The 23,549-nt window shown below is 42.3% G+C and overlaps 1 protein-coding gene across 4 annotated transcripts in view; it reads right to left on the minus strand.

Annotated features, from left to right (window-relative positions):
- The window catches only part of LOC146805601 (uncharacterized), a 704,269-nt gene that overhangs the window by 205,434 nt on the left and 475,286 nt on the right, over window positions 1–23,549 (minus strand). For 2 of the 4 annotated variants that reach the window (XR_014967861.1, XM_085622880.1), the window contains one exon: window positions 22,642–23,135. The exons of the other annotated variants lie outside the window; for them this stretch is intronic. Coding sequence is in view for 1 of the 2 variants with exons in the window: in XM_085622880.1 (XP_085479006.1) it covers window positions 23,132–23,135 (4 nt within the window). In the remaining variant the exon portion in view is untranslated. Of the gene's footprint in view, window positions 1–22,641; window positions 23,136–23,549 lie in introns of those variants that run through there. 4 annotated transcript variants of the gene reach the window in all.

Below are 23,549 nucleotides of genomic sequence, written 5' to 3' on the forward strand. Positions count from 1 at the left end.
CAAATTTTTTAAAACTAATGGGGCGCTACGCTCCGCTCCTACCCTGAAATTCTCGGGGGGATTCGTCAAGCGGGGGCTGAGAAAAAAGGGGGGTCCCAAAATGCGTTTTCCCCATGCATTTTCCCATAGGACCTTTAGTCCGAGCTACAGCCCGAACGGCTGAACAGAATTACTTGACATTGGGCAGAGAGGTAGTCCTCAGGTCAGGGATGTGCCTTTTGCAGGTCTGGTGTAAATCTGTTCAGTAGGTCCTGAGAAAATAGCATTTAAATCAATATATATATCTGTAAGCGCGCTCCGTGCGCTTACGGTAAGCTTACCGTACGCGTACGGTGCCGTGCGCGAGCTCAATTCTGATTGGTGGTTACATGACTGTAAACATTCGAATCGGTCGAAATCAGAAAGTATCGGCCGCCATTTTCTGTCTCTCGCACTGAAAAACAAAGGTTTTTTTTTTTTTTTTCACATCATCCTGTAGTGGTATATTCAAATAGTGCAGTGTAAGAAAACCAAACAACATTAACCAAATCCCCTTACCACCCACTCCAACCCCCCAATCAGGTTGAGACACTTGTCCCCCCCCCCACCCAACCCAACAAAAATATTGCATCAGTGAAATTACGGGAATCATCCCTGTGAGGGCGTGGGTCACCGGCATACTCCCCTGTCCAAAAGGCGACAGGGTGGCCGAACATTACCGCCCATTGACATATACACTATCTGCCTGCGGCGGGGTAAGCCCAACACCGATCCCTTCACAAGTTCTCTGCCAATGTTCAGGAATAGTCCCCGAACCTCGTATCCCTTAGCCTCTCCGTTCCCCCCGGCAGCCACAACACGCTATAAGTTCAGAGTCCCCGCAATAGAACATCAAGTGATATACGGTATAACTAAGCTGTCCGGCGTCTCTATATGTTCCAGTTTCACGAGTACATAAAATGTAGGCCTAGTTACTCAATGTCACTTAGCTGGTCGTGCGGCGGTGTCCCCTGCCCGGAACGTTTGTCTCTCAGCGTCCGCTCCGCCTGCCTCGCAAATTTGAGTGCTTCCGTCGCCGCCGTGAAGACCATCGGTTTCCCCCCGTGGTGGACCTGTAACTTAGCAGGATATAACATCGCATATTTTGTCCCCACTTTCTGGAAGATCCGCTTAGCCGGGAGGAATTCACGCCTGGCGGCCTGCACAGCCTGGGTGAAGTCGGGAAATAGGGATATCGCCATGTTTTGGAATGTAAGCTCACCTCTTTCACGTGCCAGCCGTAGGATCGTGTCTCTGTCTTGATAGTTGAGGATCCTGGCAAGGATCGGGCGCGGCGGCGCCCCCGGCACCGGCCGCGGTCCCAGAGTACGATGTGCCCTCTCAACCAGGAACATGGCCGACAGGGCCTCACCAAACAGGTCGCGGAACATCCCTTCAACGAAGTGCTCCATATTGCCAATGTTCGTGGATTCCGCAATACCAGTGATTCTCACGTTATTTCTGCGAGAGCGGGCTTCCAAATCTTCGTTGCGACCCTTTATCACCTCCAGGACCTTGTCCATGCGCAGCAGCTTCTCCCGGGTATCACCGTTACTCTCTTCGCAGTCGGCAACCCACGCCTGTACCGCCGCCAGTCGTTCTTCATGTTGATCCACCTTGTGCGATATTCCGTCCAGTCGCCGGGCCATGGAGTCCAACTTGCCGTCTATCTCCTTTAGGCAGCCCTTCAGCTCCCGAAACATGCTCTTGACATCTTCGGCGTCCTGCGTCGGCGCCAGCTGCGTTTCAGGGACCACCGTCTGGGACGCTGGGACAGTTTCAGTGTCCTGAGCCATGTGCTTCCCAAACTGGAGCTTCCTCTGCTTAGCATCTGTCTTCCCCATGGCGCAGCAAAGGGGTCACCCCATCAGAGTCTCAGCGGGAGGGGGGGTAGGAAAAAGGGGCCCAACAGAGTCTGCACAGGCCTCCGAGCCCGGACAAAGTCACGGGCCCACCATGCCAAATCTGCTCTCACCCAAGGCCGCCCTGCCGCCTTCGCCGCCAGCGGGAATCTCCAACGCACAGTCGGGCCCAGCAGGCCTGCAGCTCACACCAAGCGCGGGTCCGCGGCCGGGACAGGCCCTCCAAATGGGCACACAGCTAGTGACCAGCAGTTGGGGCGACCGCACAGCAGGCACACACTCCGCAGTCCTTGGATCCCCGTAGTTCGATATTTATGCACCTGGCGGAGGCAGGAGGAAGGCGCACCTCACTACCCGGGGCACCGTCGAGGGTAGCAGGATCGGCACCGCTCCCGCAGCCCCAGGGCCGCCCAGTCAGTGCTCGCGTAGATGTCAGGAGGCGGGGAGATCGCCGCAGATTAGGGCCCCCCGGGCTGTCCGGGGCGCCAGGGACAGCAGGATTCGTCCCCCTCCGGCAGCCGCGGCCTTTCGTGTTCCGGCCCACGACACGGGACTTGCGTAGCTGGGATCCCCGGCCGGGAGTCAGGAGAGCCGCTGTCTGGGCATCAAGGGAACACCGCTCCGGATCGCCGCCACCGATTTCGGTCCGGATTGCAGGGATCGATGCCTCTACGTCCGGGCACCCTCCGCCTCAGCTTTGTCGGGACAGGATGTCGGCATTATACAGGATGAACTGACGGATTAGGCGTTCGGCCGGCAGAGCCCCGTTACACGGCGGCCATCTTGCAGCTCGGCTCGGCCACGCCCTCCCTGAAAAACAAAGGTTGATAACATGAAAAGGGGGCAACGAAGAGAGTTGCAGACCCCCTAGCGTTCGTCAGGGGGTTCACGAAGGACCAAAAAGTATGAAAAATAAATTTCATAATTTTTTTAAAAAATCGCGGAGTGCGCGTACGCGTTAAAAAAAATAAAACAAAAAAAAAGAATTAACAATCACATTTAATATATAAATCTAAGGACCCCCAAGGGAGATAAAAACAATTGATATTTTGTAAAAAATGGTGAGGCGTGCACGGTACGAAATGCGCAACGTGGGCACTCGGTTCGCGAAGCGCACCGAGTGCCCACAAAAATTGCGCGCAAAAATTAAGAATAAATACATAACTTAGCATTTAAAAAACCGTACAAATTCACTGAAAAAACCATAGGTTTCACACACGTTATAGTTAGGAATTAGCATTTAAAAAACCTTGCAAATTCACTTAAAAAACCATAGGTTTCACACAAGTTATAGTTAGCTGTACATTTCACTCGTAAAAAACCAATGAAATTCCACGTTATAGTTAGATCAGGTAACTATAACTTGCGCGACCGCAATGCACAATGTGTCATTTCAGATGTCATCATTGATGTCATGAGTGATGTCACTGACCATGTCATAAGTGATGTAATATGTGACGTCATCAGCAGTTTATTGTGGGCGCGCAAGTTATAGTTACCTGATCTAACTATAACGAGGAATTTCATTGGTTTTTTACGAGTGAAATGTACAGCTAACTATAACTTGTGTGAAACCTATGGTTTTTTAAGTGAATATATATATAGTTATCTCCGCATACAGACCCCTCAGTTTGTAGAGAAGTAAGAGGCCACTTGGGGGAGTCCTTTGAAAGCCTTTATTGAGGACATCGGGCATAATGCATTTTGGCACTTCCTCGCCTTCATCAGATGCCTCAGTAATCACAGCACAATTCCACCCGCACCTTTAGGTGTCCTGACTCGCTCTCATTGGTTAAGAACACTCCACCCGAGGTCGTCGATTTGCACGCCCTCTGTAGTTTGCGATTCAAACCACAGTTCCCAGAGTTCACCAGTCGGGATGGGCAGTGCTTGGGGGACGCAAAGAAATGTCTAGCCCGAATGGGCATATACTAACCAGGGCAAAGGTGTGATCAACTTTGATGGATGGCCCTCAATTTGGATTGATGTCCGTTGTCTTCCTCGGGTCCCCCTTTACGTTCAAGACCCTCATGCAGATGTCGGGCAGGCTGTGAGATGGAGTACATGATCCCCGGCTCCTCGAAGAATCCTGAGCTGCTCCTGGCAGCAGCCCTTTCCTTTCATCTGCACTCCGAGGCGGGCCGGAGCTACCAATCACTTGGTGAACAGAAATAGCAGCAGCTAACCAGCAATGCTCCGGCCACTAAAGAGAACAGGGCCTCTTCAACACGCCGCTGGCAGGCGTGTAAAACATCCACATACAGACCTCTCCGTTTGTAGAGAAGTAAGAGGCCACTCGGGGGAGTCCTTTGAAAGCCTTTATTGTGGACATCGGGCATAATGTATTTCGGCATATATATTTACTACAGAGTGTCTGTAGCCACTCTGTAGTTAAAGTTAGGATTCCCACGGATAGGAATTTCTTTGATTTTTGATCGCTAATAACTTTTCCCCCATTCAGCGAATCTCCACAAAACTTTCCATACCTATATATCTTTCTACATTGATGGATATTTAAAAGTTTTGCGGTGATTGGCCAAGTAGGGTGCAAAAACGGCTGAACTGATTTGAATGACATTTGGCAGGAATATAGATTATAGTGTGTAATGATACCTGTAGATACTTCAGGAAAGTAGGATAAGTGTTTTTAAAGGTATAAGGTATTTTAACTTAGTGATAGCTGTGACTGCAGTAGTATTGCAAAATGTGGTGGTATATTCCAAAAATTCCGTAGTACATAGTGATGACAAGGCATTATGTGATTGCCTTATGACTGTTTTTACAAAAGTTAAAGGCAGCCATGTTGTTTCAAGTACTCTTTGGCTGTGTTCTGGGATAGGGCCTTAGATATAGATAACTATTAGGTTTTATATTACTTTCCATACCTATTACCACTTTGTCAAATTGGTAATAGATAGGGAAAATTATTAATCAGTTTCTATATATTTTAATAAACATGTATGGAGTACCGCAGTATTTCCTAGGAAGTACTGGGTCTTATTTTTTTTTAAATAAATATTTTCAAAATTATAAATACACTGTACTACACTATATTTGACAAATATAGTGTGCTATAGTCTATTTAAAATATATTTCCCATAGTTAATTCTTTATAAAAAAAAGTGTACAAAATGTCACAGAACTCCAGAGAAATTACTGCACTTCTTAAAAATAAATTTTAAAAGTTACATTTGTTACAAAAAGATGGTACTTTCTAGGTACTCGTGCCGTACTCCATTATGTTATGCTAGGTTACATTGATATGCATAACGCACTAATAACCCGAGAGGGTATCCAGGCACTTGGACAGGTGTGTAGCTTTATAGTCCCTAAGGTGCTTATATAAAAGCCAGGACTTCAGCATCTTGTGAAACTCAAGAAATTAGGAGAAGGCTCTGATGTGTTGAGGGAGGTTGTTACCTGTCTTGGGTGTGATGTAGGAGAATGAGCGACCTCCAGTTTTGCTTTTGTGGATGCAGGGTATGTGTGCGAGTGTGAACGTTGCAGAGCATAGGTGTCTGGTGGGTTGGTTAAAATCTATGCAGCTGTTCAGGTATTCTGGTCCTCTGTATTGTAGGGCTTTGTATGTGTGCATGAGAAGTTTGAATTGGATGATCTAGTGACTCGGGAGCCCATGAAGTTTCCTTTAGTGCAGCGTGATGTGGGTGTGGCATGGGATGTTGAGTATAAGTCTTGCAGTGATGTTCAGGATGGTCTGGAGTCTGTGCAGGAGTTCAATGAAGATTCTGGCACAGAGACTGCTGCTGTAGTCCAGCTTGATTGTGATAAGTGCTTCTCTGATGATCCATATGGTGTTTTGAGGCAACCATTTGAAGACTTTTTGCAGCATGCATAGGAAGTGGAAGCAGGAGGTGCACACTGCATTGACTTGAGCTGTCATGTTGAGCTTGTCATCTAGGATGATCCCTAGATTTCTTGCATGATCTGTGGGTGTGGGTGTTGGTCTTAGCTCCGACACACACCAGGTGGAGTCCCATGAGGAGAGCTTGTTGCTGAGGACCAGTAATTCCATTTTGTCGTAATTGAGCTGCAGGCCGTTTGTTCGCATTCAGTCTGCTATCATGGTTATGCAGCTGGTGAAGTTGGTTCTGGCGGTGGCTGTTTTGTCCATCAGGGAGAGGATGAGTTGGGTGTCAGCGGCGTAGGAGATGGCGGTGATGTCTTGTGATCAGATGATGTTGGCGGGCGATTTCATTTTTATCTGGAACAGGGTGGGGCTGAGAGATGATCCCAGTGGGACTCCACATATTAATTTCGTGATCTCTGATGTGAAGGGTGGAAGCCTACACCTTTCTTCCATGAGAAAGGAACAGATTCCAATCTTGTGGAGGCTTCTGATGAGAGTGTTATGGGAGACAGTGTTTAAGGCCTCATAGAGGTCGAGCAGAACGAGGGCCGCTGCTTCTCCTTGGTCCAGGATGATTTGAATGTCATTGTTGGCAACAATGCGTGCTGTTTCGGTGCTATTGTTCTTTCTGAATCCTGATTGTGTGTTGTGTAGAAGAGGGTGAAATTCAAGGTGGGTTGGGTCGATGGGTCGCAAGTTGCTCAAGTTGATTCCGGTCAGGTGTGGGCTTCTTGAGGAGGGTATTGATTTTTGCAAGTTTCCATACATCCAGGAAAGTGACGGACGTGATGGAGGTGATGATGTGGGTCAGGGTGGTGCTGATTGGTGATGTTCCCAGGTTATAGATGTGGTGATAGCATGGGTCCGCTGGAACACCTCATTAGATGGTTTGCATGATTTCCTTTGTGTCCTTTCTGGTGAGGGTTGTCCATTTGGTCAGGAGACCATTATGGTTGTTGGTGGGTAGGTGAGCAAAGAGTTCTCTGGGATTGAGTTGGTGTGCAAAGTTGCTGTGGATATGTATGATTTTGCTGTGAAAGAAGTTGAATAGGTTCTCGCAGAGTTGCTTCGAGGTAGTGATGTTGGTGACAGTGGCTGAGGGCGAAGTGAAATCCTTAAAAATCAAGAAAATCTCCTTGCAGCTGTTGGGACTTCCTTTGATGTGGTCAACTAGTGCTTTATTTTGGTGCCTCTTATTTGCTGGTGGTAGCATCTAAGTGTAGCCTTGTAGGTAATTCTGTCCATGGTGTTATGGCTGGCTCACCATTTCCTTTCTAGTTGTTTACAGTGTTGATTGTTATCTCAGAGGTCTTCTATGTACCAGCTGACCTGCTTGTATGATCAACAATGCTTGTCGGGTTTGATGGATGCGAGGGAGTCCAAGCAGTTCTTGATCTAATTGTTCAAGTTGTTGATGTCCTTGTCAAGGTTGTCTGTGGGGCTATGTTGATCTGTGCGGAAGGAGCTAAGACAGTCTGATTCTCTGATTTTGCCCCAGCTGAAGCTTGAAAAGCTGAAATCTAGTAGGGGTGTTGATATGAATTGTGTTGATTTCGAAGTGAATGATGGAGTGGTCGGTCCATATGAGCATTATGTTAGAGTTGTATTTGATGTTGCTGTTTGTGGTAAAGATGGGGTCCACTGTATGTCCTGTGGTATAAGTTGGTTCTGGGCAAGCTGGGTGAGTCCGATATTGCTCAAGCTTTCGAGGAGTGCCATGAAGAGGGAGTCGTTTCAGTCTTCCAGGTGAACGTTTAGGTCACTAAGGAGATGTAGTCTCTGGAGATGATGGTGAGCGGAGTGACGGCGTTGGTGATAAGGTTGGTGAAGGTGGCTCTTGGTCCAGATGTTCGGTAGGCAAGAGTTCTATTCAGGGTGATGTTTTCAGCAATTTATAGCTTGAAGTGCAGGTGTTCCATGAATGGGGTGGCATTCTGTGTGGATGTTGAGCATTTGATGGATTCCTTGTAGATGATAGCGAGCCCTTCTCATGGCTTGTGAAGGTGGTCCTGTCAAGTAATCTTGTATCCTGCTGGGATTACTGTTGCAATATCGGGAGCCAATGAGGGGTTGAACCAGGTCTCTGTGATAGAGAGGATGTCAGGTGCGCCGCTACTCAGCAGGCCCCATATTGTGGTTGTGTGTTTGCTGAGTGATTGTGTGTTGAGAAGCATGCATGCAAGTGGGCAATGACATGCAGGTTTGCTGTGGAGTGTGGTGCAGGGTGGTGGTGTAAGCATTGTTGGTGCTTGTGCAGCATGTGGGTTGAGAAGGGGTTGTTGAGGGCGTTGTTAATATTTGTGTGGCGGCTATGGGTGTGAGGCTGCTAGAGAACCTGCAGTGGGCGCAGGTGAACGCTCCTACCGTGGCGTGAGGGGCGGCATGGCAGCTATTGAGCTTCTTACATTTGGGGTCTGGCATCCTGAGAAGTGCTGTGGAGTATCACTGGGAGGTGACTGGACCAGGGTTCCTAGAGCTGGGCGCAGTCCAGGCGCAGACAGGCTCAGATAGACTTTCCTTCGGCATGCTTCCTCTGCACTTCCATGTTGCAGCTGCCATTGATTAGATCCAGGGAGGTGGGAGGACTGCAGGGAACTGTGATGTAATTTCCTGTGCCAGTGGGTGATAGAAAATTAAGTTCTCTTGTTTGTCTTTTTCTTTTAGAGACTGTTTTGGCAGGAAGACCAGTAATGTCACTTTCTGTCCAGATGTATGGTGGGAAATTCAGGGATGCTACTTCCTGTGCATGTGGATGATGGGAGATCCAGTGATGTCACTCCCTGTGCTGATGGGAAATGAAGTTCTCTTGCTTGGCTTCTTCTTTAAAAGACAGTTGTGGTTGGAAAACAAGTAATGTTCGTAACTCAGTAAACTCTACTCTACAACACGCCACGCAACCTACTCTACACAACTCCACTATGCACCACTTCACTGTATGCTTTCCACTGTACGCCAGTCCATTCTTTGCCACTCCAGTATATGCTATTCCAGTGTACATGACTCCACGCTACGCACTATACTCTATGCCAGGACACTGTACGCCATGACACTATACACCATTCCACTGTATGCCATGACACTGTACGTCATGACAGTCTACCCCATATCAATTTACTCTAAGTTATGATACTCTACGTCATGAGAGTATATCACTCTGCACTCTACGCCACTCCACTCAATGCCACTGCAGTCTACTCTGCTCTACAAAACTGTACTTAAGTGTACGAAAATCTACGCCCCTCCAGTCTACCAAACTCTACTCCACTCTATGACACTCCACTGTACAACAATATACTCCAGTCCATGTCACTGTACAACACTCTAGTACACTCTTTGCCACTGTACAACACTGTACTCCAGTCTATGTCACAGTGCAACACTCTCGTACACTCTATGTCACTGTACAACACTCTACTCCACTTTCCTGTAGCTACTGAGTTTACTACACTGCGTGTGGAGGTGAACTACTTATAATAATTTGAAGGCAGTGCATAAATTATACATCTAAGGCATGACTATAACTTTAGAATTTGTAATGTTTGTGTAGTTTAAGTTTGGTTTGTATAGAAAGAATAAATAAAGTTTTCCTAACTATAAGAGTTTTAACCTTTAGTTTTTTCATTGAATATAGATAGATAGATAGATAGATAGATAGATAGATAGATAGATAGATAGATAGATAGATAGATAGATAGATAGATAGATAGATAGATAGATAGATTGATTTATATACATACTTATATATACTGGTGAGACACCTTTGTAACTGTGCACTGTGGTGGTGACAGACCCTATTCATCCCCTGAGATGCCGGGTGTGCCCTAGCCTTCAGTTGGGTACATTCGACCCAAGGTCAATGAATGTCTGTGAGATATGTAGACTCGGGGCCCCTCCTCACATTCTGCAAAGGAGGCCCATCAGTTTGCTTTACGCCACTGGTTGCACCGTGCTGTATCTATACCCGTATTAGTCCATTGCCGTAAAATGCAAACTTCTTCCTCGCCCTGAAACTATTTTTCATCCTATCAAAATCTCCGTATGGCGTCATGTTTGAGCGGCAGGGACATGGGATACACTGTGACAGGCAGCCGCTCAAGCTCAGAATAGCGCGCGCCACCAACGAGGCAAGCCAGGAAAATGCTATTCATAGCTTGTCCAGATCGACCTCATCATTCACACTGTGGAAGTAATTGCTCCCTCTGAGTACATTTATAGATCGGCCCAGGCTCCCGGTTTCCTTGCAGCGTGTCACAACTGTTCGAAACCTTTCCAAGAGCAATGCGCCTTCTTGGGCGCGGCGGGAGATAAGAGCGGCCCTTCACTTTATTAAATTGCATTATGCCTGATGCCGGTTGAAAAATTGATTATCTTTGAAATTCTATTCCGATTGGAGCCTTTGTAAATGTTGGTGACTCTGCCTCGGTATGGAAATGTGAGGTAGTACGGCTGTGGGGGAAGCAAACTAAAATGTGCCTCCTGTCCTGCTTTCAGCAACGAAAAAAAGTGAAATAGGGGCATATTATCAAGACAGGCGATAACATTATCGCCGCTTTAACGGCAGAAAACTGCCGCTAAAACGGCGATAATGGGCTTGATAATATGCTCTATGGAATTCCAATTGACGCTCATGTTAGATGTGAAGGACATCTAACATGGGTTTCAATTGGAATTCCATAGAGCATATTATCAAGCCCATTATCGCCGTTTTAGCGTCAGTTTTCTGCCGCTAAAGCGGCGATAATGTTATCGCCTGTCTTGATAATATGCCCCATAATTTCTTTGAGATTCGAAGTTATAACTACAGTGCTCCTGATTCAAGCCTGGATAGGGACCGCCAGAAAAAAGCAGATAAAATAGATTTTAGTAGTAATTTATTGAAAAGACAAGCAAAAAGGGCTCCTTAAAATAGTATATATAAACTCCGTGGGGCGTATTCATGGTGGAGTATGGTACTGCTGCAGTTCTCTTATGAATGCTGCTACATGCCTTTGCGAATTGGCAACTGACATGGTAATAAAAGGTGAATATTCAGGAAATGTTCATGTACAGTTTGTACAAATAGGAAGGACTTTGCCCTTTGTCCTCTTTGCACATTAACTCTTAGGTAGTTGCACTTTGAGGGAAGTAAGAGTAAGTAAAAACGTACTCCTGCATAAATCCTATACTCCTACATGCTTTTGTGAGTCAGCCCTATGTCTCGCCATGGTCGTTCTTCTGCAGTTGTGCGCCTGGATGCCCTTATCATGTTTTAAACTCTAGAAATTAGCTGATGAGGATGATCTCGAGTGCAGACAGTTTCATGTCTATTTTGGTCAATTCCAATGCATAATTACCTTCCCTCCCTTACTCCCTCCGCACCCCTTCCTCACCCAACGCCACACCCAGAGGTCCACGCATACTTTTACCATCAGTTCAGAGCAGAAGGAAAATGTATGCATTGAATCCCAGGGGGTATAACTCATAGTTGGCATTATGGAGGCAAAGTTACCGCACAGTAACGGTAATTTCACCTTAGAATTTGCTTTTATCCCAGCATCACCCAATTGTAATCAGGGCCATTGTAGGTAACAATGTAATGATGCTCTCAAAATCAGTGAACTATGACTAACTTGACTGTCAGAGGAGACCAAGCAAGGAGAACATGTGCTTTCTAGGTCTAGCTTAGCCATTACACCAGGGAAGAGGCGGATAGAAATAAAGCTTCCAGCTGTGTCAGGTCATTCAAGCCAGAAACAGCAACAAGTAAACCCACATAAATGTGCACCAAAAAGTCAAGTTGCAGCTCTTGTCAGGGCCACTGCCAGTTATAGAATTAAGGTGCCTTCTGGTTTGTGGAGATACCACTTTACTTGAGACACAGCTGGACATCTGCTGGAAAAATAAACACTGGACTGCAGTGGGGAAGGGGACGTTTCTACCGGAAGCGTACTCGGGACAACTGTTATTTCGTGAACTTCAGAAATACATTTTCATTGTGATGTGATGCAATATCTGCTTCTATTTATTTAACTTATACTTTTTATTACATTTATTTTCATTATTTTCAGAAAGCATAAAAATGATCCCATGGTGAGTTTGATACATACAACTTTATACAAAGGTGTTAAAGTCAGGGCCACTTTAATCATGAAGCAGGGGAGGGCCAAATTATGTGGCAGGGTTGAGTAAATTATGGGGGAAGAAAAGGCAAATTATGCAGCATAATGCGGCACATCTTACTTTATTAATTTATCATTTCTACACTTGCTGATACTGCTTGGGCATTGGTTGCACCTCATTAATACCAGATTAACACCTAAATATAGCAAAAAGCAACAGAAAGGTGACCAGCCAACCATTGCAAAGGGCCTTCCACTGTGCGGCAACACGTGTCGCTGCATTTTTAGTACGTTTGGAACCATTTGAGCTAGAGGAGTTTTTTTTCTTACAATCTGCAGATGATGGAGTGTGTGACAAATGCGGCAAAATCTAGAACTATGCAGAAAACGCTGAGGCTGCTTATTTGCATAATTTCAGTGGCCCTGGAAATATGGAGTGAAGCAGTACATAAACCAGTATATAAATATTCACAGTTATTGTCTGTTACATAGTACGATTACATAAAGAAACTAGGTGATAGGGTGGATTAGAATACACAAAATTAAGAATCAATCAGAAAGCATGAGAAAATTACATAAATGACAAGTTATAATCTTGAAGTCTAGTCAAAAGACAACCAGCCTAGATCATCAGGTTTTGGGTGGTATGTCATCCGATTTGGGATTGATTTGGAGTAAGATGGTGCCCCAATCAGACAAAGCCATCGACTTCCATTGGCAGGAACACAGGATCTGAAAAAATTCCTAGCTGTGTATTTTGCTTCTTCTCTTGCTTGGCCTGAATTTATTACTGTTGATGCATGGGTTTGCGCGGTCCATGAAATACTGTTTTTGTTGCACAATGCGAACTTCAATTAGAAACAAGCATTTTCGAAGCCAATTCGACTGACCTTAGCAATATTTTTTTTTAAATATTTGCAATACGTTTTAAGCGTGTAAAGGAAATAAAAAAAGCCTGTGAAATCTTTCACCCTACTGTAGTGTAGGAAAGCTAAAAAGCCATGAATCAGGAGAAGGCCAGTACTATGCAGTGCATGCTTTGAGGTATTAAATCAACACTATGATTCAGCCCTTCATAACAAATGGCATAAGGATAATTTCTAAAAAGAACAATTAGAAAGACGTTCTTTTGTGTAGAGATGTCATATAGAGTTAGAGTGTGGCATGTAGTCATGGCCACATGTAGAATGATAGGATTTAAAATGGTTTTCAGTTATAACTACGAACGTAGCAGAGGAGCAGAGAAAAAGGAGCTGCTCCGATGTATGGAATAAGCATTTTGGTTCGTAATCCAGGCTCCACGCCATTATAGATTGGTGAAGAGCGCCCGTTGGACTTTATGCAGGTAAAAGTGCAATAAATTTGACTGCGGCTGTTAGAAACAGACTGAAACCTCTAATCAGCATAAGTGGCATAAATGAGCGAAAAGTGTGTAGCAAGAGTGTAAGCAGCCTTATTTGAAATGCTTAATTATCAATTAAATAGAAGAACGCTCATCATAATCCGCACGCACTGAGCTGCAGATAAAGCAAATCATTGGAACATGCATGTCGAAGATCTGGGGCGATCTTGCTGTCCCACTCGGCAGCCATCTTGAAGTCAGGCAGGAAGGAAACTAATGGAAGATTTGCAAAATCTCTGTGGCCATTTTGAAATCAGGCATGTTTTGGAACATCAATGCCAAAAAAGCCAGGACGCCATATTAAATTCAGGCAAAAATCAGAAAACATGCAGAAAAATAATGAGGAAGCGATCAGATTAAGAATCATCCAGGGATGTAATTCAGTAGAATTCATAAAAAAGTTATTAGAAAAAACGTATGATTTGCAAACAATTCTACGTATGGCCGGTACTGAAAGACAAGCTTAAACATGTCACCAATATGGAACAAGGAGGCGTAAAAGCTTTAGAAGAAGTCAGACAAATGTTCTAAAACGATAATAAAACTGACGTGGTAAAAAAAGACAACAAAACTGAAAGTAAACCGGATAGAACAGCTTTCATAAGAAAAGATTGAAGAAAATGCTATAGGTGTAGACAACCATTTCCACATACAAATATATGTTCAGCAGTGAGGCAATAGTGTAAAGAATGTTGAAAAATGAATAATTTTTCAATTGAGTGCGGACTAAAACGAAGAGATACTGAAAGGACTTGGAAACAACATGCTAAAGGTAACGTAAAACACATTAGGCAGATGGAAATCTTTGATGAGTCTTCTGCAGATGTATTTAAACAGGAACAACTACATTTGATAAGTGAGGAAAGCAAAGATGAAACAATTAATTTGTTAAAGAAAGAGAATATCAAACATATAGCGTCGGTTGACATACTAGTGAGATCTCAGAAAGTTCCTTTTGTTCTTGATAGTGGAGAAATGTGCAATATCATGTATGTAACTGAGTATGTTAAGGTGCAGATGAAACCACTACTTGTATAATCAACTGTCAATGTTGTTTAGTGGGGAGGAAAACCTCACCTAACTTGTCTAGGAATGTTTGAAGAAAACCTGATGTATGGAAAAATGTCTCTCAAAGAGGAAGTATATGTTTTTAAAGGGAAAACGTCTGGTCCGTGCTTACTGAACAATGTTACATTTCAACTAATGGGACTGTTAGCTATTACATTTCATCTGACAATGGAACACCCTATACTAAAAGAAATAGCTACTTTGAGTATGGGCCTGGGAAAACTAAAGAAAAGAACCATTGCTCTGCACATAAATGAAAGAGTAAAACCTGTGGCGCAAGACAAAGAGGAAGAAGAAATACATTAATTACTCAAGCAAGATAATATTGAGCCGAAACTGGCCCAACACCATGGGTGTCTCCAATAGTAGTAGTATCTAAGAAGAATACAAATCAAATTCAAATCTGTGTTAACATGAGAGTGCCAAATACTGCAATTGATAGGGAAGGGCACCCAGGACCATATTAAAATGACATGATTAGCATTTCAACGGAGCAATGTTTTTTTCAAGGTTGGATCTTTGTAAGGGGTATCATCAATTAGAGATTGATGAAAAATCAAGATATATCACAACTTTTCCACGCATTCCACTACAAAAGACTTATATTTGAAATATGTTCACCAGCAGAAAGTTTTCAAGAGATCGAACAAAAAAAATGTAATCAGACTGGTAAATAATTTGATGAATTATAGTGATGACATTCTTGCTATTTTCATGTAAAGGAATAAGACCAGATTCCAAGAAGGTGTCTACCCTAATGGAAACATCCAGTCCAAAAGATATAACTTTTTTGGGAAAGGCTAGTTATTTCTCTTGTTATAACAAAGATTATGCCACTGTTAGCTGGCCTCTCTTAGAGTTGACAAAGAAAGCATAGGCATTCATCTGGGATGTGAAGTGTGAAAGTGTGTTCAAGAAAATCAATGAATTGGCAAACATTATTTCTTACTTTAGATCACTTTGGCGTTCCACAACAAGTAATTAATATGCTTCGAAATATATATCATAACGCGAGTGCCAAGGTTGTCATTAATCAAGAACAGATAGGGGAGGTGGCAATAAAATGGGGAACGAGGCAGGGATGCCAACTGTCCCCCCCACTGTTCACTTTTTTTATCGAACCTCTGGTTTTAAAAATTCGAAATAATGCTGCTATTATTCCTCCAATACCTGCTATGTCAAAAGTTAAGCTATTTGCTGATGACATTATTTTATATCTAACCCCGGAAAAGAGAATCTAGATCGAGTTTTTTCTGAATTTTCTCGGTTCCAACAGATCGGTGGCTACAAAATAAATGAAAAAAAAACTGAGATACTCGTTTTTAATTCTGACCCTAACCTGTTTCCTATCAAGTTCAGGGCTCAAGCTAAGAAACTAGATCCCATAAGATATTTGGGAATCTATGTTACGAATCAGTATCATAAATTATTTGAATTGAATTATCTGAGAACTTAGCAGAAGATAAAAAGTCTATTAGAACAATGGTCTGTCCTCCCTCTTACCATTATAGGGAGAGTCTCTATGATCAAGATGTCTATCCTTCCCCTGTTAACATTATTATTTTTAAATGTCCCTATACGTATCAATCAAGTATATTTTAATGAATTAGATACCTTGTTTAGGGAATTTATCTGGGCGAAAAAAGCCCCCAGAGCTAAATTAGCTATTCTGCAACTTCCCATAATCCAAGGGGGGCTAGCGCTCCCCCAGGTACGAATCTATTACGAGGCTGCTTCGTTAAATTTTGTGGTCGATACATTATTTTACAAGCGTGATTTTGATTGGTTTTTTTGGGATAAAATTATCTTAGAAGCAGGAGTTCAATCCTCTTTTTTTCTAAAAACATCTAAATTACTTAAAAGGACCCGCTATAAGTCTCTTCGAGATTAATCTTTTAGGCTGCAGGCAGCTTTTAAGAAAGCTAGCTCTTCTGGCTTTCAATATGTTACATTGAGAGAGTGTAATAACATCGGTTTGCACCTTCAATCTAGACATATTGATATATGGGAGGAATCTGGTTTCTTTTTACTTAAGCACTTTATCGTTCAAAATAGAGTGTTGTCCTGGCAGGAAATCACCTCAAGAGTTGAAGGCCACAGAAAACCCATGTTTCTTGAGTATCTTTGGATAGTCCATGTTATATCTAATACGGCGGGCATTTTAAATACTCCACAAAAAATCATGATTGATTTATACACCTCTAACTGTAGTGGGTTGGGTAAGTGGTACTCTTTATTGAGGAATCAGGTCCAGGACAAAGCTGTATTAAACCATTTGGAAAAAATAGCTCGGGAGACGGGCTGTAGGATTAATCTCCAGGAGTGGGAGAAAATCTGTCTCTTGGGCTATAGATCCCTACGTGCTGCCAACTTTAAAAGAATGTCCTTTTTATCAAGGTGGCTTGTCTATTGGACACCCTCCAGAATACAGAAAAAATTCCCCGAATCTCCAAATAGGTGTTTTCGGTGTCAGCAGGAGGATGAAGGTGGCTGGCATCATATTTTTTACTCTTGTCCCCTATTGGACCAGTTTTGGGGAGAAATCTTTAGTGATTTGGGTACTGCCTTGGGTAAGTGTTTTTCTCCTTAAGCTGAAATCGCACTATTTGGGGGTGTGAGGGAGGAAGCTACTTTATCCAGCGCGGATAAAGCTCTTATAGCAATCTCCTGTATGGTGGCCCGCTCTCTGATACTTCAAAATTGGAAATCAAAGGAGATACCAAATCATCTAGCTTGGTTCAATAAAATGAAAAGGACCTTTAAATTTGAAGAGGCCTATGCTAGGAGAGTTGGGGGAATAACGAAATTTGATAAAAATTGGAAGGCGTTTAGAGAACTACTCGTAATTAAGGATAGCTTCGGATCTATTGGTTCTCGATAACTTTTTTAAAGAGAAAGGGGGGGGGGGGGAAAGTGGTCTAACCATCCACGACTATGTATAATTGCTTAGACTTGTATGCCTTGCCATGTTGATTCAGATTGTGCGTTGTAGTTTGCTCGGGAGTGAGCCATGGGGGGGAAAAAGGCTGTATTCCCTTACAGGGAATATATAATGTATTTATTGATTGTCAGTTGCATTTGCACTTTAACTATCTCACTCTTTGCACTCTTTGCACTCTTTGCACTATAGGACCTAGGTATGGCTTTTTTTCAGTGATAGAATTACTTGTTGATATTGCATATGCACTTTATGTGGAATTAATCTTCTTGAGCATTATCAGTTCCACTTTATTCCATGAAGGCATGGTTTGCATTCCCTTGAGGTGAATCTATAATGTATTTATTGATTGTTATCTGCTCTTGCACTTTAATCATTTTACTCTTTACACTATAGGACCCAAATATGGCTCTTGTCATTGATAGAATTTTGCGTTGATATTGCATTTGCACTTTAGGTGGAATTAATCTTCATTGCATTCGTACTTTACTTTATGAAGTCATGATTTGCTGCTACTGCATTTGCACTTTATTTTGAGATTTGAAAAGATGAATGGAGTGGCTCTATAGTTTGCACTGTATTTGAATATCGATGCACTGTATGATATAATAGAATTAATCCTCTCTTGCATATATTTCGTTGCTATTTAAAATGCAATGCTTGAAACCATGTATAATGTATCTTCCTTTCTCTGCTCAATAAAAAAAAATAAAAAATAAAAAAAACCTAAGACCGGAAAATATGTACACATGAACACATCTGTGGGATTGTCAGGTAACAGCTCTAGAGTTGATGAGCTCACATGTGTGCACGTATTTACTTGTACTGGTGCAAGTTAAGTCAACTGTAATGAAGACCAAAGGTCTATCAAAATAAAGATTTCTCTAATCTGAAAAAAAAAAAAGAAAAAAAAAAGAAAATCAAGGATGATATAGCATCAGCGGCAAACTTAAAATACTTTGACCCACATCTATGTACTGAACTAGTAGTAGATGCTAGTCTAGTAGGAATAGGTGCCATTTTAGTGTAGCGCAAACTTGTCTAAGATACCTTTTTCGCTACACATGCCAGTAAAAGCTTAACGAATGTTGAAAGGAAATACAACCAGAAAAATAAATCTTGGCAGTAGTCTGGGCATGTAAGCATTACTATGGCATCCTATTTGGAAAACTGTTTGTGATAATTACAGATTACCGAGCATGAACAACCATTTTTGGAAAAGCGAAAAGACCTCTTCGTATTGAAAGATAGGGTATACGATTGAGAGACTATCATTTTAGGATAGTTCACAAGCCTGGGAAAGAGTACAAACCAGCTGATTATTTGTCAAGCCATCCAGTTGACATAGATGAAAAACACACTGATGAAATAGAGGAATACGTAAATTTTATAATCAAATCAGTGTTTCCTGGACAATTTCAGAACAAGAACTAATCCACGAATCTAACAAGGACAGCACTCTGATAGAAGTAATAATAATAATATTTTTAAACAAGTAGAACCACGTAAATGTCATGACAACATTTTGAAGTATGCAAGAGGGATATGCTTACATTTAAAAACATACAGACTGAATTGACTATAATTTCTTCTGGCATTATTCTAAGAGGAACCAGAATAGTAATTCTGGGTGTTTAACAATGACATGTCATTAATCTAACACATGAAAGCCACAGAGGGATATCAGCAACAAAAGCTCTGCTATTAGAAAAGAAATGTGTGGTTCCCAAGACTTGACAGCCAAGAAGAAGAAATTGTACAGGCTTGTCATATCTGTCAGGGTACTACAAAGGAAATAACTGTTGATGAATTACACATGTCCAAGCTGCCAGATGCTGTACGGACTGAGTTAGCATGCGATTTTGATTGACTGTGGGCAATATTTGTTTGTTCTAGTTAATGAGTACTCAAGATTTCCAATTATGAAAATGGTGTCATCTCCTTCTACATCTGTGCTAGTGCCTGTTCTCAATGATATTGTTTCTGTATGGGGTATACCCAAAACATTAAAGGCCATACAATAGTTCACCTTGTAATGGAAAATTTAGCAAGTATTTTGAGTTTATTTGAGTGAAGCATAGTACATTTACTCCACTTTGGCCACAGGCTAATAGAATGGTGGACAGATTGATAGCTACTTTAAAAAAGAGTGTGCAGAGAGGCAAACTGTCTGACATTTTTCTAACTCAAGCTGTATGTCAGGTTCTACATGATTATGGAAGTACACCTCATGGGTTGAATGGAAAATGTCCTTCGGAGTTGTTGTTTGGACAACTCAGACAAATATGTTTGCCGCAAATGCCTTTGAGACACTCTAAGGAACAAGAACAAATTGCAAAGAGAGATGAGATGATGAAGGGAAAAATGAAGCAATATGCAGAACAAAGGAAACATATTCAAGTAAGAAATTATAATATTGGCGATCTTGTGTTGGTAAGACAGAACCAGGTACAAAAATCTATGAGCAGATTTTATTCATCTTCTTGGTCGAGGGCAAGTTATTGCTGAGCAGAATGAAAAATGAACAATAAGAGGAAACAAAGCACATTTTAAAATGTTTATCAATCTATTTCAAGAACAGGGGAAAGTCAAACAGAATGATTGTGTGTCTTTCAGTATGACAGCAAGCACGCTCAGGAAATCGCAAAGACTAATTGAACAATGCTAAATTATTTGTATTGTGCTTTTTTCTGTATTGTTTTTTTTGGTTAATTATTGTTTTATTTGGTTAATGAATGTTTCTTATTTTGTTAGAAAAGGGTAAGATGTAGTGATGTCATATAGTGTTGGAGTGTGGCACGTAGTCATGGTCACATGTAGAATGTTAGGATTGAAAATGTTTTTCGGTTATAACTACGAACGGAGCAGAGGAGCAGAGAAGCAGGAGCTGCTCCGATTTATAAGGAATAAACATTTTGGTTCATAATCCATGTTCTGCGTCATTATACTATGTAAAACAAAGGTTTTTAAAAAACAGAATATTCTAAAACCTGGAGAAATGAGTGGGAATAACATAACCCACATACAGGAAAAAAGGACGGACAGTGCAGGGAAATTCACAGCAGGGAAAAGTACAAGCCCATATCGCCATCACAACGTCACTTTCAGTGACGTTGTGGTGGCGATAGGGGCCCCGCCTTATTTACAAGGCAGCGTTAAGTCCCTTAACGTGGCTTAACGTGCCTTGTAAATAAGAGCCCCTTTCATGCTATGCTTAGCGTGAAATGGGTGGGCAGTAGGTGTTGCGGTGGGCGTTCCACAGCAACACTCATTGTTTTTGACGCTGCCCCTTATTTACAAGCAAAAGACACACAATTGATGGACGGAATGCTGAACAAATCAAAACATTCCCCCCCAGTCAAGAGATCTGGGTTAAATCCATCATTCTTTTGCTCACCATGCCACCCCAGTTGAGACCTGGCCATATGCAAATCAGTCTTGACCCTGTGCCTCATGGGAACAGTCCAGCCCGAACTGCCAAGCCAGGTCCTCCCTGGACCGGAAACAAGCATCCTAGGACCTGTTTCGGGGTGTCCCCCCTCTTCAGCCAGGATAACTTGATTCCAGTGGCACAGTGAGCCCTGAAACCGGTCCCAGGATGCTTGTTTGCTAACGCCTCACTATGCCACTTCCTCGTACTTATGCCCCAAAGAGTGTAGTAACAGGCAAGGCTGAACTGGCCATAGCGGACATTAGGCATTTCCCCAGAAGGCTGGAAGGTTGGGAGCTGGTATTGCAGCAGTGGGGGTCGGCTTTGTTACTGGGGGGCAGTTTTGAAGCAGTGCTGCAATATTTGCCCCATTAACAAAAGTAGCAATGCTTCACACTTGCACCCTCCCTCACCCGGTGAGCTGGTGCTACAAGATTGCCATGGCTGCTTCGGGTTCCCAGTCCGGCCCTGGTAACAGCTCAGTCTAAAAGCAAAGGGAAAAGAAAGACTTGTGCACGGTCAAACTGACCGATAGGAAAATCAGACAGTGCCTGATGGGCTGATTTGACAGGTCAGTGTGTGGGCAAATATTTTGCCTGTTTGTGAGTCTGTTTTATGGTCCATTGGGCCGGTTTTAACTGCTAATTTTGCTGATATCAAAAGAAAGTGCCTGCAGCAAGTGCAAATCCATGCAGTCTTTGATGCCCTGGAAAACAATTATACAGCATGTTTTTACAAGTTGAAAACTGCCCCAATTTGCAAACATGGGCCAATATTTTAGCTATTTAGTTCACTAAAGGGGACCACCCTTATTTAGGTGCTCAGGCCCATTTGTTCTCCCCGTCAGACCCCTGGGATGTGTGCAGATTAGAAACACTCTGGCATCTGAAAAAGGGAATGGATGCAAGAATGCAACATACTAGAGCAACACAGAGCAATGTAATACCAGTGATGAGTAAGAATAACGTGGAGATGGTGAAAATTTAATATGCATGATCCCATCCAACAAAAAAAAAAAAAAAAGAGAAATATAAGCGGAAGAGTTGAATATCAGAATAGCTGCACTGCTTCATGAGAAAGAGAGTTCAACAACAATCAAACTGTGAATACAAAACAGAGTGGTGCAGAAAAAACAAAAACAGAAAAAAAGGAAAATAATTAATAAAACGTGAAGAATACGTTTTAAAATAACCACATAAAACCATTTAGCAACAAAACCTACCTTAAGGAGGCATGGGGTAATCAGATAAGAAGTGCATTATACCTCTCCACTCAGAACTGTGAAATGTTACTCCACAGATTTCGAAACATTCTCTGTTCAAGATTTGATGCATGCGTATTCATTTGAAATGCGGCATTCTTGCCCGCTGTCTTTTATCTGTTAGCACATTAGTATCTCTTTCATCATTGAGGTTAAAACTGATTTGAATTGTTGTTGCTTTGTTTCCAGCGGTGGTGCTATTGGTGCAGTTCGGATTACTCAATTTCCCCTTACTTCCACGGACAGAATGATTTCTCAGTCACCACACATACACACATTACACGCTGGTGGGGCCCATAACACCAACATTCTTTCTCTCAAACTATCCGTGCCTACAAAGGGACATCAGATCCGAACCACAACTGTTCTCTTTGATAGAGGAAAACCACTTCTCCTGAATCACCCTAACAATTCCTCCATCAATAGGTCGATCGAATCATTTAGTTGTTATTTAGTTCAATAATACTTTAACTCTCAAATTTAATCAATAAACATTTCAATGAAATAATCACCCGACACATTAATTCAAATAATGATTTTCTTTTATCTAATTTAAATGCAGGTTAAATCTTAGTAATGCAATATCATCTTTTGTCATATTTACCTATTCTGGCTAATTGTCGTTTTCTAAGTCAGAACTGGTCCTCTGTAAATTCGTCAGAGTTCTTGTTTATCATATAAAGTCACCGTCCTCTCCGTCAGCATAAGGATCTCTGATCATCGGTTCTCCGTCAGCAGCTGTTGTATAAAGTGGCGTTTTTTACCTCTCTAGTCCACTAATATTTATACTAAAATTTACATCTCAATAGTTACATTTTCTCATTTCACAGGAAAATGATTGGCTGAATTCAAATACATCTCGGCACATCAGGAAACATTTTCAAATTCTGCCATGCGGGAAAAGTCTCAAAGCAAATGTATGGTAAAGAATAATCCATGGTCCTAAATGTATCAGTTTGTTGAAAACAGGTTGGGTTCGACAGTTCATATTCTCAATGTAACATTTTCTTCACTTTCAGGGGCATTGGCACCTCGCCCAGGGTAGTCTTCATGGGCATGGTCTGACAGGTCACCCAAGGGACACGAACGAAGTCAGTGCAGGCGCCTTTCTCCATTGTTCAAATGATGAAGTAATGTACTTTAGTCAGGTTTCAGTCGGCGGCCATCTTTTGGTAGGCCAGAATAGTCAACTTAAGCAAAGAAACACAAAATCGTAATTAATACAAGGACATGATTAAAACAGTGTTATTCCCTTGCTAATACCCTTATGTGTATGCATTTATCTAGCCATATACAACATCCAAAGCCGTTAATGCTGGTTTATTTAAGCGCAAATCACATTAACATTACTCAAGCAACATTTATCGTTTTAATATGCATACAAACTTAGTTCACCTATTATTTTAACCATGCAAATGCATTCCCACGTGTATTCTTTCTGTTAATAAGGTTGGTTTAGTTCTTTCACATCAACTATTAATTATTATTATAAATCATTAATCATTTTAATATAAACATATATAAGTGGATTAGGTATATAAAAAGAAAATATTTTACCCGCTCCATCAATCCCCCCTTTGGTGATTTTATCACCACAAACAAAA

The sequence above is a fragment of the Triturus cristatus genome, chromosome 8 (assembly GCF_964204655.1).
Source record: "Triturus cristatus chromosome 8, aTriCri1.1, whole genome shotgun sequence".
Taxonomy (NCBI): Eukaryota; Metazoa; Chordata; class Amphibia; order Caudata; family Salamandridae; genus Triturus; species Triturus cristatus.